This window comes from Hyalella azteca, unplaced genomic scaffold, assembly GCF_000764305.2.
Source record: "Hyalella azteca isolate HAZT.00-mixed unplaced genomic scaffold, Hazt_2.0.2 contig1459, whole genome shotgun sequence".
Taxonomy (NCBI): domain Eukaryota; kingdom Metazoa; phylum Arthropoda; class Malacostraca; order Amphipoda; family Hyalellidae; genus Hyalella; species Hyalella azteca.
Window position 1 is genome coordinate 146,010 of NW_025931777.1, and position 16,423 is coordinate 162,432.

The following is a 16,423-nucleotide window of genomic DNA, read 5'->3' on the forward strand; positions in this document are numbered from 1 at the left end:
TTCCCGCTAGATGGCCAAGACCTAGTGTTTTGGCAGTAGTTCAATGCACAAATGTATGACGTCACCATTTCAACCATCAACAAACGCATGGAAGTAAAACAAAGTAATATAAAGGAAAAACTAGAGAGGTGACGGAATTACCCACGATGTTGGAATATACCACGTTTACCCTAGTTGCGGTCACATTAGAGTGGTCAGACTGCATTATCACATTTTCAGTTGACACTTGCTGTACATTGGACTGTTTTTAGGGTAAAATTAGTTATTTGGGGTAACCCGTGCATGCAACCTTGTAAATAAGTTCGTGGCTTGTAAATAGTTTTTCATTACTCAGCGTAAATGGCTTTTCATTAAAACTTACCCGGCGACGCATCTTAAAATTACCCGGCAACGCTTAGGGCTTAAAAACCCATATATTGGCGACGGTGCATGCAACCTTGTAACTAAGTTTGTGGCTTGTAAATAGTTCGTCATTACTCAGCATAAATGGCTTTTCATTAAAACTTACCCGGCGACGCATCTTTAAAATGGCCGGCGATGCTTTGGGCTTAAAAATCCATATATTGGCGACGCTGCATCCACCCTCTGCATAGTGGATGAGTGTCTGTGCATGTCAGAAGTCCTATGGGATTTTGCGCTCCTAAGGGGATTGATTGTTCCTGAGCGCCCCACTGCTGAGCTCTTGGTGTCTGACTGCAGGTCGCAGTAGTGGGGATTCCTAACATTTCCCTTATATGTCTCTCTTGTACGGGCAGCTGACGTCCTGTGTAAGCGACCTCTTGTTTGAGTGTCTTGGTTTCTGTTGCTTTTCACCTGTCCCTCCTTGTCACTTTGTCTCTTTGAGATGCTAATGCTTCTGTCAAGCCAGCTGCAGCAGGGCAATTTAGACTTTCCGCCCCTTGTGGTTGGAGATTTTGAATAACTGAGACTTTCTGCCATGCTGGTGATGTTATATTATGACCTCTGTGCAAAATTGCTGGATAGCTGAAGCACTAGCAAACCATTATACTACTACTTTTCAGCCGAGGTTCATCTCGCTTCCTTCAGCAGCCTGTCAGTGGCAGTTTAGGCTAGTGTGGGTAGTGGTTTGAATTGGAATTGGTAGTTGCTGACCTGTAGTCTTATGTTTATACTGGTCATTAATGCAATACACATTCATAAATTTGAAAAAATGAAGACCAAGTACAAAAAGTACATTTTCTTATACAGCTTCAAATCCTTTCAATAGATTCATTTCACTTCCTCAACAGCCAGCTGTGCTGGTGGTGCTTTTTCCAACAGATATCTATCTTCAACGGCTCAGTTCCCACTTCCCAAATCCATGTATCTTAATATAGTATCTGCCACCAATTCAATCTCCCTGATCAACACAATTCCTTCCTACTGAACCTGAATTTCATTGATGCATGAAAATAATGGAAAACGACTAAATTATCATAATTCAAAACATTTATTGCATTAATGCATTCCACCGCAGGCATGGCACAGATGAGTGGAGAGCAGAACTCGGATGAGGACGACAGCAGCAGTGACAGCGACGAGGATGACATGCTGCCACCCGGCATGACGGCTGCTCAAGCTGCCGTCACCTCATCCGTGTGTGCCAGCGCAGCCATGCCAGGCGGGGGGGCCATCTTCCACCCGCTGGCCAACCTGCGCGCCATGGAGGACAGACTGCAGTCCATCAAGGAGACCGTCGATGCCCGGCCCCCGACACCCCCAGAGGTGGGTCAGTCTTACCCCAGAGGTGGGTCAGTCTTACCCCAGAGGTGGGTCAGTCTTACCCCAGAGGTGGGTCAGTCTTACCCCAGAGGTGGGTCAGNTCCTCAGGCGCAGGTTCAGGCGCTGATTATCAGTGGGAGACCGAGTCTTCAGAGGGACAAGTTTCCCCCCGAGGGAACAGCCCTTTAATGTTCCGTGAGATGAACGAACTCCACAACACACATGGAGCTTGTGGTGACACGCACACGTGTCCTACGTGTCCTTACGATACTTCCTACCCGCACATACGTGCTCGTATCCTACGATCCTACACACGAAGCTCGTATCCTATTGATCCTTGGGACTCTCGGACGGGCAGTGTTATGGCCGGCGCTCCTCTGGAGTATGGCTGCAGGAATGAAATAAATCCTGCACGGCAGGATCAGCGGCAGGATCAACATTACTATCCTGATGTGGATATGTCGGATCTCGAAGGACATGTTGACCACATGGCGGACAATCGTGACCATAATCATGTGGCCGCGAGGCTGGCCACGGGTGATATTAATAGTTCAACTCGTTGCATTGTTTGTTCATCAAATGCTGACGTCAACAACTGCATGGGCTGCAGATACGATGTGTGCATCCGGTGTCAGGACCGCCACAGCTGCTTGAACCCCAACCAAGTTACCGACGAATGTCCCGTGCATCGTCTGAAAATTACGAACGGCTTTTGTCGCAGTCACAACATTAAAGTTTGTACGGCATGCAGGCTGGACGGCATTGGCTCTCATGTCTACTGCGACGTGCAAGACTTCCAACGAAATACGCACGAAATTATTAATTTCGTCAACGAATTCATCCGGGATGTCATCGATGAGGTCATGGAACTTAATCCCGAAATGCCATTGGTCTTCTCGACGCCTCATCAGCAACGGCTGTTCCAAGCCCTGCCTTCCTCACAACTTCTCGGGGGTGCCCATAACCTCGTGGCGGTGCCCAGGGGCGCCCCGGGGCATCACTGGGTACCCAGGCTTGCCCTTCCACTACATCGTCGCCGTGACGATGCTCTCGGGCATCACGTCTCTGGTTGTGTACGGCCCAGAGCATGCGGAGACTCTGGCAGAGGCGCCACAGAGACCTCAGATGGTCTTTGGAGTTCAGGCAAACTTTGTGGGCAGCGATGCAAGTTGATGCTAGTGCAGTACATTGCATTGATGTTAATGTTCTCTTAATTGAATATCTGTCGTTTAAAGTTTCATTTCTATTAATTAAGGAGCAGTTGTGCTGCACTTATAGTTCTGATAACATATTTTCTCATTCAATCTAAGTACATTGTAACTTAAAGTGACTAAAATGTGACCTCTTTAGGTAACGATGTCAATCCCTCTCTGGATCCAAATATTACAAACTCTTCTAATTCCCTCAGTATACGTAAATTTAATTTAAATCATTTTCAGATAAAGAATGTTAAACAAGCACAGAACTAACCTTTTCGTCTGTATACAAGTAGAAAGTCTGTCACTCATGGACCAAACATCGTCGTGCCGTTGCTGGAATTCTCAGGGGCAATCGTAGAGCAGTCATATTTTCCCTTTTCAATTAAAGTAGCTTTTCAATTTTCAATCTTTTAAACTATGCCCAGTTATGCTGTGATTTTTGTTTAATTGAAGCACAGTCGTGTTGCACTTTTTGTTCATTTAAACCATGCACTGTCTTGCTGCAGTTTTTATTCTTCTCATAACAGTTTCATTATTGGATATTTTGTTTAATTGTTCCCGCGAGAGGCTTGGCAGCAAGGTTGGGCTTGGGTTTTATAATCCATATATACTGTATTTAGTTTAGACCGAAACGACTTCGTAACTTGAAGCAACTCCATTTATGGGACTTCGAATTAAGCAGGCTTTTACTAAATATTGAATAAATGCCGCTCATTCTCCAAGGTAATTCTTACGTAAAATTACCCCATAAGCGCTCAATTACGCCAACAAATGAAAAATTTCGTTTAACCGAGTATTGTTTTCCTTTATAAATAGACTACACGTACCGCCCTATTGCCCGCAGTCCAGAGGAATAGCATTGCAATAAAGTAAAAGAAAATCTACGGACAATAACTTGTGTTTAGTTAATAATATACGATTGTTGCGATAATTCTACTGTCGAGTAAATCAGAGTTTGATACACCGCCATGATACATAAGGGTGGCCCAGTGGTTACAGTTCAGAGTACGCAAGACTGCAGCAGAGAGGCGCGGGTTCGATCCCAGCTCTGTGCGCCAGTTTCTGGTCAGAATCCGCGAGGAGGCCGGGCGGTTAAGCACAGCAGAATTGTTGCAGTGAGTTGCGAGTTCGAAACCGCAAAATACTGTAAATGTTCTGCGATGTTAAGAATCGGCAACAGGCCTACGGCATAATAAACGCTGAAACCGCCATTGAGCTCAGACGTAAACGAAATTAACAAAAGCGCGAGAAGTTTGTGCCCGAACAAGTGAATGACGAATTTTGGAACACACGTGAGTCGGATAACGACCGTTATATTCAGTTATTTATAGAAATAGAGAAACCTTATTGTTCCTAATACCTATTACTTTTTTTAAGATTTCAAATTCAGACAGTAGAAGGAAAGCCCACAGGAGAGGTATGGGCAGAGAAAGGTTGCTTGTATCGAGGCTAGCCAATTCATATTCTTCAGAATTATTTCAGTTCGAAAGTTGAATTCACGTTATATCAGGCATTGTAACCTATGAAGTAAAGTGCTTATTACCATAAGAAAAATATTATTGAATACATTGCTTACATCAAAGGAAGCAATAATTTAGTGTTGAACGCCGGTAGAATCATGCAAGTGTTGAACAAAAGTGTACATATTGGCCACATTTATACGCGTGCGATTAACGACCAGAGAATAAATTGATTTAAATTATCAAAGAGTCGGACAATTCTTCAGATGACGCTGGTAGGTCGAAAGGCATATATCAAGAAGTAGTTTTAGTTTATTAACGACGTTTCGAGTGCACGAGTGTGCACGAGTGTGCACGAGTGTGCACGAGTGTGCACGGAACGTCGTTAATAAACTAAAACTACTTCTTGATATATGCCTTTCGACCTACCAGCGTCATCTGAAGAATTGTCCGACTCTTTGATAATTTAAATCAATTTATTCTCTGGTCGTTAATCGCACGCGTATAAATCAACAAATTCTGCCATCTCAAACTAATATTGGCCACAGTACACAACTTACGCCTCAGACAGTGTACTGTGGATCACTTAAAGTTTATTACCACGAAAACTTGCAGAGAAATGTAGATTGGGTGTGGCATTGAAATAAGTGCACGCCAATTTTAAAAGAGCTAGGTTACGATAGTCAAATGTATATCGGGGTGTGGCCAAAGTAGCTGCTTAATAAATGGAACAATTTTATATTGACTGGGTTTGAAACTTACTCAGATATACATCCAAAATAATTGACGCACTCATTTAAATTAGTTCAAAATCCTAGAATAAATATAGCATCAAATAAGATAAATGTATTCTGAAATGGCTACTCGAAACAACAAGCCCATATTAGGCTACTGCATGCAACTCGTTCTCATATGGCTCGTTTAATTGGTGGATAAATAGATTTGCGTTGGAACACATCCATGCGACAACATTTCTTCTCGCTTCGAGTCACCGACATGTGGAACAGCCTCCCTGATAGCATCGTTGACGCTCCGAGTGCGAGTATGAACGCCTTCAAGAACAGACTAGACGAAGCTAACCGAATCGACACTTTAGCTCTGTCCGTGAATTACTAATATTATTTACTTTTATTTCAAATTTGAAAGAAATCTGTTCGGTATTTATGGATTTATGACTGGGTAAGTTGAAGGTGAAGTTAGGTTTGCCTCATGGTTGAACTAGTATAAGGTTGACCCATAAGAAGCTCATTTTCGCGGATGGAGCTTGTTTTTCACCTATGACGTCACTGATCTCAATGACGTCACGGGCGTTAACCAATCTCCGAAATGCGTTCAAACCAGTCAACCAATCCGTCATGCGAATGACGGGTTTGTTTACGTTTTTCGATCTACGTGACGTAACAAGAAAGCTGAACTGAAAGGCGGAACTTCTCGTGGGTCAACCTTATATAGTTCAACCATGGGTTTGCCTCTTGAGCTCGCGCTTGAGTTCGCTAAAGTGTCGATTCGGTACGAAGCTATGCAGGAGCATATGTTCAGTCTTAAAATGCCTAGCAAATTACGGACCAGGCAATAAGTCCAGCAGCTATCTCAATCAATCGTCAGTTATGGAAAGACCGGGTTCCAAAGGCCGGATCCCTTCTGAATCAAGTCACGAAAAATTCAAGAATCGGCAACAGGCCATGGGCCTATTTCTTCAACGCCGACACTTCTATTCTATTCTATGCGTCACTACAGAAAACTAAGTAAATTTCCTGACTGTACGGCAATGCTGAGCACTAACGATATCGCTTATCAAATATCGCAATATATATGTGATTTCAGCACATACATTATTCTATTTGTCAGTAATATACACTAAGAACACGTTTACGTTCAAATTCAATACTGACTGTAAGTAACTCTGAACAACTGCTTTAAATAAAAAAAGGCAGTTACGTAAGCCCTTATGGCAACATCGGTGAGAAATGCGGCGCTTGAAAATTCAGTGTTATTTCAAACATCGGAGCCAGAGTACGCTCCGTTGCTATGAGTCTATCTCTGCTGTGTTAATTCTAAGTTTGTCTCATAGGGTATTAGCTTCAAAAATATGATGTATTATGTTACAAAAATATTACCGAAACTTCTATTATTTATTGATATGCAGGTAAATATTAGAGAAATTGGCTGTCGCCACGGCTCAAGAGTGCAACGCAATAGAAGCCGTCGTGGAGCCGCAAACTGCAGCAATTGTTTGCCGCAGGGTTTACAGAGTACCTATTTTTTCGTTTAACAGCAAAATGCGTAGATCTATTGTTATGGTTGAACAAAATAGGTACTCAAATGCGAGTTACATTGCTCAAAAGTCAAAAGTGCTCCCTATCAAATGAATTAGTAAATGCAACTAAGTTTCTTACCTACTTATTGAAAGTCAATCATGGCGCGGTTAGGCCGTTAGACGGTTAGGCTAGGCCGTTAGGGTATCCGGAAATTTGAACAAAATTAGCACGGTAGACTCTTAGCTTTGTAAGTTGTTGACTTTTTTCTTCTCGGTAACTAATTTGCTGCTGACAAGTGCTGAGTTTTGAATTAAAATCAATAACTGATAGGCCTAAATGGCCAGTGATTTCTTGTTCGAATAGGCTAGGAGTAGGCCGCTAGGCGGCTAGGGCGGCTAGGCTAACATTGTCAGCAAGTAATTTTCCAGTTTCCACCATTATTAGGGTGAAATATTAGATTCAAACTTGCTAGCTTGATGCAAAGCGTCAAACAAAACCTTAGTTAGGTATGACATCTTGAACCTCGGGGGAGGTGATGCAACTGCCAAACTGGAATATTGGACTGTAAAAGAGCCAAAAAAGCCAAGCATTTCTATGGCGCTTCTCTTATTTTAACACGTTGACTACGATTGCTTCATCTTGTACAATTATATAATTTTTTGTACTTTTATTTAAGCAGGGTTGCCAGACAGTCATTTTTTCTGGACAAATTCCGTGATTTAGTTTTTCTTAATTGCATTGGCCGGCTAAAATTTATGATAGGGGTACTTCCTAATTAAATTTTAAATACTGAAAAAAAATAAATGGAATTTTTATAGCGGAACCTACAAATAAACTAGTTTACATTGAATTATCGGCCTTTCTTGGCCTTTTTTGTTCTCGGATTTGGCCAATTTTAGGCAACCTGAATTATGTACCACTACGTCCTGGAGAAATACGTTTTGTGCTGTGGTACGCATATGTACCAATACGTAGTCAACGTGTTAAATGTGTAATTAAAGTTCCATAATTAAAAGTTTCATAAAGTTTTAACACTGAAATGGAATATATGTTGTTAAGGAAAGCCATGATGACTGACCAAAGATAAAAATCATTGCTGCCAAGTTTTGAACTTGAAATTTGAATTTTCCTATTTATCAATGAAATCTTTAGGTTCCTACACAACAAGTTTTTGATAGATTTGAAATCTCTGCAATCTGGTGCTTGTCAGCCCAGCTGCTCAGTCAGTGCTCAGATATGCCATATTTTAACAGTTAGATAGTAGGTAATACATTAGTGGGAATCACACTGCCATTGTGCCGCACACTCAAAGATGGCAGGAAAGCTCTCGTTGTGGCTTGAAACATAGATGTATTTCACCCCAGGCTGCCAATGAAATTCATGTGTGATGTGTTTTTTCCACACATGGATCATGATGCATCTCATTCTCAGAATGAGATTATTCATGGTGCACCAGACATTGTGCATATATGTTTGTAATAGATTCTATTAATTAATCATAATGTATGGTGGGTTGACTTCTATAATTATTATTGTGAAATAAAGTGAGTTAGTGAGACCATCTTGAAAACATTTCTCTCATGCAACTCATTTGAATTTCTGCAACCTGGAGATCATTTTGCTTAGAACCATTAACCTTTGTGTTATGTTTGCTTGACATTGGAAAACAAGCTCACCACAAGAATTCTCTGCATTTACTTCATTAATTAAAATGCTGACCTATGAATAAGTTAATATTTTGTCAGAAGCATTAATTGATAATTTCAGGTAATGCCATTGCCAAATTACAACATATCTCTACTTTGATGAATGAGAGTTTGATATAAAATCTTTTTGAGAGAATTCTGTTTTAATTGATGCAAGTACATCTTAATTGGAGGGCCAAAAACTTAGTTTTTTTTGGCAATGAAAAGGCATTTCACTCTAAGCATAAACTGGAAGAATTTGTGACTTAATTAAGATCAATTAGCATCAGCAACATACATATCTAAACTGAATTATGTGGCATCAGTGCTACAAACAAATTTTGATTCCATTTTAGGAATCAAAATAAGGTTGTGAACTTGAATCCTTTATCCACAACTTGTCCCAGTCTTAGCTGATCTAATCTAGAATTTAATTATTTCTCAGTTAGTGAGGCAGAACTGATTTAGGTTTTATATAATGTATCATGTTTGCTAATTTCCATGTTGACAGGCAACTGATTTTTTTTCCAGCTGATACAGAAACAAATCAGGATAAGTTTTGGTGCTCATGACCCGAACTCATGGCCAACTTAACGGAAGACTCAAACAGCAGCAACGATGAACTCTCCGACAATGAGAGCAACCAACCTTCGTCTGAACCTGGTCACCCCTTGGCTTATGTTTATACTGGTCATTAATGCAATACACATTCATAAATTTGAAAAAATGAAGACCAAGTACAAAAAGTACATTTTCTTATACAGCTTCAAATCCTTTCAATAGATTCATTTCACTTCCTCAACAGCCAGCTGTGCTGGTGGTGCTTTTTCCAACAGATGTCCAACTTCAATGGCTGTGTTCCCAAATCCATGTAATTTAGTATAGTATATGTCACAAATTCAATCTCTCAGTTCAACATAATTCCTTCTCACTGAAACTGAATTTTGTTGAAGCATAAAAATCCTGAAAAACTGGACTAAATTATTGAAATTCAAAACATTTATTGCATTAATGCATTCCACCGCAGGCATGGCACAGATGAGTGGAGAGCAGAACTCGGATGAGGACGACAGCAGCAGTGACAGTGACGAGGATGACATGCTGCCGCCCGGCATGACGGCTGCTCAAGCTGCCGTCACCTCATCCGTGTGTGCCAGCGCAGCCATGCCAGGCGGGGGGGCCATCTTCCACCCGCTGGCCAACCTGCGCGCCATGGAGGACAGACTGCAGTCCATCAAGGAGACCGTCGATGCCCGGCCCCCGACACCCCCAGAGGTGGGTCAGTCTTACCCCAGAGGTGGGTCAGTCTTACCCCAGAGGTGGGTCAGTCTTACCCCAGAGGTGGGTCAGTCTTACCCCAGAGGTGGGCCAGTCTTACCTAGACTCCTGCATTTGGTATTTTTTTTAATCCGAGACGAGACAAGACGAGACAACAGGCTCTGTCCCGGTTCGCAATAAATACCGGGACAATTTTCAGCCCTCCGTAGGAATTCCGGGACGATACCGAGACGAGACGAGACTAAGATGAATAAGAAGTTGAAGTGAAATTTAAGTTAAAATCTGCAGCGCTGCACAGTTTATTCATAATGATGTTCTATTCAGTTATTGTTATAGGAAAGCCACTTGGCACCATATAACTGATTTTTCCTCCGTATCTCTTCATACTAGGTATATTTACTGTGCAATTCTGCCATTTAGTTTATTCCAATCACTTGAAATGGCTGGAATAGGTTAATTGTTCATATTAAGTATGGCTTAAAATATGACAATACAGTCTATATAATTTTTTATATTATTTTTTATCAAGACTTGTTGTTAATACCAGATTTATATTGTCCTCTATTTGTTTACTGTAAATGTATTTATGTAATGTATTTTAAAATATAATCAAATTTAAATTAAAATGTATTTATGTAATGTATTTTAAATTAAATTTAAATTAAAATGTATTTATGTACTAATGTATTTTAAATTAATTTTAAAATATAATCAAATTTAAATTAAATGTATTTATGTAATGTACAATGTATTTATCAGCTGAAGAAAGAAGAGCCTGAGGAAGGGGAGGAGGCTGCCATCAAGTCTCCCCCAGCCTGGAATGGGGAGGAGGGCGAGGATAATGAGGAGGATATTGTTGAGATTGGGGAGCAAGAGATAGAGGGGCTGCGGGGGGCCCTGCATGAGGCCCCACGTCGGGGGGACGATGGCCCCATGCAGCTCAAGGACGAGCTCGACTATGAGGACGACCGAGACGATGAGGAGGGAGAGGAGGGCGAACTGGGGGAAGGTTGGGAACTATTTTTGTTTTTTGTAACATGTTAGATTATTATTAATGGATAATTATGACTTTGTTTAGTATTTTTTTAACAAAATCTGTTGGCCAAGAGGTAAAATATTGCGAGTAATCAAAGGGAAATTGATCATGGTCACTGATGGTTAGTTTTTTTGTTACATATTAGGTCATTATTATGAAGAGATTAATTATTATCTTTTAGCTTCTTCTGATTAAAATAATTCCTTATTACTTTGAAACTTGACGCCCAAGCAATCCGTTTTTAATTCATGCCTGAAACATCAGCTCTGGCTTTTATTTCTTATCTTTGGCCATTTTTCTTTCAAATTTCTAATGTTCACTTGTAATTCTCATATATGTCTAACTATCTTAATAAAAGTTGATCATTTAATTCAAAAATTATATCCAAAAGATCAAATTTTATTATTAATAGATTCATTTACATGTTATGTCACTTTACTATTCATTAAGGTTGTAAGTATCAATATTTATCAATGCTATTAGTCATTGCTGCTATAGGAGGTTTTCTTTAAATTTTTCTTGTAAGGATTTAATAATATTTTCAATAATATTTATAATCAACATGATGATAAACAATCGTGAGGTTCATAATGAACAAGCATGATATAAATCATTACAACTGACTTGTAATATAATAATGGTGTTAGCCGCCCCCATGGTCCCACTCTAACCCCACTCTGTGTGTGCAGTTGTGGCCGTGGCTGAGAGGGAGGAGGGGGAGCTCAGTGATGACAATGATGACAGCTCCATGGTGCAGAACGAACCCAAGACCGTGTGTCGGTGAGTGATGGTAATGATGACAGCTCCATGGTGCAGAACGAACCCAAGACCGTGTGTCGGTGAGTGATGACAATGATGACAGCTCCATGGTGCAGAACGAGCCCAAGACTGTGTGTCGGTGAGTGGTGATAATGATGACAGCTCCATGGTGCAGAACGAACCCAAGACCGTGTGTCGGTGATTGATGACAATGATGACAGCTCCATGGTGCAGAATGAGCCCAAGACTGTGTGTCAGTGAGTGATGACAATGATGACAGCTCCATGGTGCAGAACGAGCCCAAGACTGTGTGTCGGTGAGTGGTGACAATGATGACAGCTCCATGGTGCAGAACGAGTCCAAGACTGTGTGTCGGTGAGTGATGACAATGATGACCGCTCCATGGTGCAGAACGAGCCCAAGACTGTGTCGGTGAGTGGCATGCTTTAGTCTTGGAACATTTTGTATCTCAGGAACAAAGTCAAATATTTAGAGTTCAGGCTAACGTTTGCCTTAGGCATACATTTTATTTAAAACTAGTTCCTAATTCGGAATATTTTTGAAGTAACTAATTACCAAATATAATTCCAGATGCTGAAAAGTCATTTTTAGATATCTAGTTTAGTGTCATATGTCCTGCCACTTCGGAGGGGAGACTAGACCGCAAGAAATGGCGGTGTAATTAGGCTAACTCCTGTACTTTTCGCCGCGTTCTTCCGAGTTGATGTTGTGTTTTGATTTTGATGTTGACACTGTGTTGTTGGTGTTTCTGTGTTAACATTGATGTTGTTGCAGTGTTGTTGTTGTTCCTGTGTAAACGCTGGTGTTGTTGCTGTGTTGACATTGGTGTTGTTGCAGGTTCTTCAACAAGGGCCAGTGCACGTGGGGCACCAACTGCCGCTTCCTGCACCCCGGCGTTAGTGACAAGGGCAACTACAACATGTTTGCTCCTGCACGCCAAGGTGGGTGCTGGTGCAGGGCTTGGTCAATAGAGAGGTATCATTACATTGACTTTACGTAACGTTACCGTAACATTAACTTGATGTAACCGTAACGTTAAGTATCAATACAGTAACTTAAAGATATTCACGTCAAAAATATACTTGCAGGAGCCGAGAACAAAGAGAACGAAGGCGACGCTGACGCTGGCAAGACCGGCGACGGCGCAGCAAAAACTGACGAGAAGAAGACCGAGCCCAAGGTGAGACCCCTGCCTCCTGTAGACCCCTGCCTCCTGTAGCCCCCCTGCCTCCTGTAGCCCCCTGCCTCCTGTAGCCCCCTACCTCCTGTAGCCCCCTGCCTCCTGTAGCCCCCTGCCTCTTGTAGNCAATGAGGCACTTGTATTTTCACTTATTATTATTGTGACGATGCCTGTTGTGTGTGCAGGCTGGGCGCCCTCGCTTCTACCCCGAGCCGTCCCCCTTTGAGACGGCCTGGGAGCGAGGCTTGCGACACGCCAAGGACGTGAGTTTCTTTACAGATCATTATCAACTCTACATATCATGATCTTTATGAGAATATTCATTTAAGGTGATTATAGGTCTATCAGCAAGCTCTTTACAACGAATTATGTTAGTGGACCACGCTGCTGTGATGATAATCTTTATGAAAATATTCATTGAAGATGTTTTTAAGTCTTTCAACAAGCTCTTTCGATCGAATCTTTATTTACAGATGATGAAATCTACATATCATGATAATCTTCATGAAAATATTCATTGAAGGTGATTACAAGTCGATCAATAAGCTCTTTACAACGAATCATGTTAGTGGACCACGCGGTAGTTCAGTGTGAAGCTAATTACAAATAAGTGGTTTGTTTTGGGTACTTTATAAACTATTATTATTTTTCAAGTGTTTAGTGTCCCATAATAAGTTATTATGCACCCTATAACCCATAATATAGTCACGGTGATAAACTGATCATATTTACAGTTGATCAAGAGGTCGCACAAGCGTCGCGTGCAGCGATCGTTCATTACGTTCCCTAAGACCTTAAATTCTTGAGTCTTAAGTTCCCAAGACTATAACATATTTTGGTTATTATGAGGAATTTAAAAGCAAAGAAAACCCTAAGTGATTTCACCATATTGATGTTGAAAATGTTTCAAAGACCAGCCCCATCGTCAGTTTGACAATCTAAAAAAGGAATACAATCATTTTACAAGTCAAAGTTCTAAGTCTTGTGATTTGAGCATACTGATAATATAAGTACTTATATACGATTTAAGTATGCTTATTATATTATTACGGTTTACATCATATTTACAGTTGATCAAGAGGTAGCACAAGCCTTTGACCTTAAATTCTTGAGTCTTTAGTACCCAAGTCTATTTTGATTATTATATTAATACGGTTATTATATCATATAAATTCCTACTAAATCTAGCAAACTCCTATTGACAGTTGATCAAGAGGTCGCACAAGCGGCATGAGCAGTAATTGTTCATGGTTTACCCAATGTCCCTAAAATCTTAACTCTATTTTATTATGGTTATTGTATAATTACGGTTATTACATTATATAAATTCATACTATGTCTAGCAAACTTGTGTTTAGAGTTGATCGAGAGGTCACACAAGCAGCGCGTGCAGGAATTGTTCATTGCATACTCTTTGACCTTAAATTCTTGAGTCTATTAGATTATGGTTATTATATCATTAATGTTATTACATTATATAAATTCATACTATGTCTAACAAACTCAAATTTACAGTTGATCAAGAGGTTGCACAAGCGACGTGGGCAGCGATTGTTCATTGTTTACCCTTAGACCTTAAATGCTTGAATCTTACATACCCTAGGCTCTTGTGATTACTATAATATTACGGTTACTATATTATATAAATTAATATAAAATCTAGCAAACTCCTATTTACTGTTGGTCAAGAGGTCTCACAAGCGGCGCGTGCAGCTATTGTTCATTGTTCACCCTTTGACCTTAAATTCTTGAGTCTTGAGTTAGTTGAGCACCCAAGGCTATTATGGTTATCAAATTATAACGGTTATTATAATATATTAAATTATTAATTCATACTATGTCTAACAAACTCCCATTCACAGTTGATCAAGAGGTCACACAAGCGGCGTGAGATGGACGCAGACTTTGAAGAGAAGAGGTTCAACTTGTCACTAGGGCAGGCGGAGCTGGACCACCTGCCTCCTGTAGCCCCTCTGCCTCCTGTAGCCCCCCTGCCTCCTGTAGCCCCTCTCTAGGTGAGAGGGGCTACAGGAGGGATATTATCTTTGCATTCTTTTCAATATTAGCTTAATTGTAAAGGAATCGCAGGAATTTTTAAATTGCCCACGGGAATTCCGAGAACACCTGAAAGATGTTATTTACTGCACTGGAAGATTTTGGTTTGATTTTTATGCTTAGTATTTTTGAAGCCATTTATGTATATTTATATGGATATTATTGCACCTAATTCTTATTGTTGTGCCTGTTGTCATTCATGCGCTCATTCTTGCGCCTATTTGTTATTGAGGCGCTCATTATTACGCCTATTTATCAATGAGGCACTTGTTGTTGCACTTATTACTGTTCTCATTGTGACGACGCCTATTGTGTGGGCACGACATAGTGATATTTTTGTCATTCATGTATAGTGCTATTTTTGAAGTAATTTAGGTATATTTATATGGATATTATTGCACCTAATTCTTATTGTTGTGACTGTTGTTAATGTTATTAAGGGGACCGACCTAGCTCCGGAGAAACTTCTACAGTTATCATCCGATCATCATGAAACTTCACATACATACGTAAAATGTAAAAATAAGAACATTTTGCTCATATGAATTTTTCGAAAAAATTGATAGAAAACGTGAAATTCATAGAAAACCTGTCTCTTATACACATCTAGATGTGTATAAGAGACAGGTNGATGTTGGGGATATAGTGGCTATACGACACTTCCGGGGGTGTGTGTGGTGGTGGTGTTGGGGATATAGTGGCTATACGACACTTCCGGGGGGTGGATGGTGGTGACAATGGCTATATGACACTTCCGGGGGGTGTGTGGTGGTGATGTTAGGGATATATTGGCTATACGACACTTCCGGGGCGGTGTGTGGTGTTAGGGATATATTGGCTATACGACACTTCCAGGGGGTGTGTGGTGGTGATGTTAGGGATATATTGGCTATACGACACTTCCGGGGGGTGTGTGGTGGTGATGTTGGGGATATATTGGCTATATGACACTTCCGGGGGGGGTGTGTGGTGGTGATGTTAGGGATATATTGGCTATATGACACTTCCGGGGTGGTTTGTTATTGAAAATACAGTGCCATTTTAACGTAAATTTCATGTTTACCTTTCTAATCTTGAATGACTTTTTTGTGATTTTCTTTATAGATAACTTTGAAATCTATTTGTTGTTACTTTTTATTGATACTTTATTTTATTGATACTTTATTTTATTGATACTCTATATGATTGATCCTTTATTTTAGTGATGTTTTATTTTATTGATTCTTCATTTTATTGATACTTTATTTGATTGATACTTCTTTTAATACTTTATTGATACTTTATTTGTTTGTAACCAATCCCTATGTCAACATCAAAGTTCACATAACAATCTAAGTTGCTATTGTGCAGGCTTCTTTGAGAACTTTGAGGTACGCTACCACGTAGACCCCTCCATGGTGCGGCGAGGGGCAGGTGGAGGTGCTCCAGCTCCTCCCCTAGAGGGTCGTGGCCCTCCACCCGTCATGCCCCACACCGCGGGGAGGCCAGCGCGGGAGAAGCTGTCGTCCCCTGAACTGGACCCCATCGTCCCCCCTGTCAAGAAGAAACCCTTACCTCCACACCCTGAGGAGAGGTACGTTGAATTGGGAGTTTTGTGTTGAATTGATAGTTTTATGTTGAATTGGGAGTTTTGTGTTGAATTGGGAGTTTTGTGTTGAATTGGGAGTTTAGTGTTGAATTGGGGGAGTGGCAGAGCTCATTTATTAAACTCTACCTAAGGATCGGGTTACGTGACTAAGGTCGTGAGGGATAAGTGAGACACATATGTCT

General features: G+C 40.8%; 1 protein-coding gene across 1 annotated transcript; it reads left to right on the plus strand.

Moving 5' to 3' along the window:
- The first annotated feature begins 9,353 nt into the window (after positions 1-9,353).
- LOC108681671 (zinc finger CCCH domain-containing protein 18) lies at positions 9,354-14,613 on the plus strand. The gene is made up of 8 exons (XM_047882651.1): positions 9,354-9,599; positions 10,362-10,611; positions 11,328-11,389; positions 11,508-11,536; positions 12,256-12,359; positions 12,507-12,598; positions 12,784-12,861; positions 14,461-14,613. Exons 1-8 carry the CDS (start codon positions 9,354-9,356, stop codon positions 14,611-14,613), a joined length of 1,014 nt encoding a protein of 337 aa, XP_047738607.1.
- Positions 14,614-16,423: the final 1,810 nt, after the last annotated feature.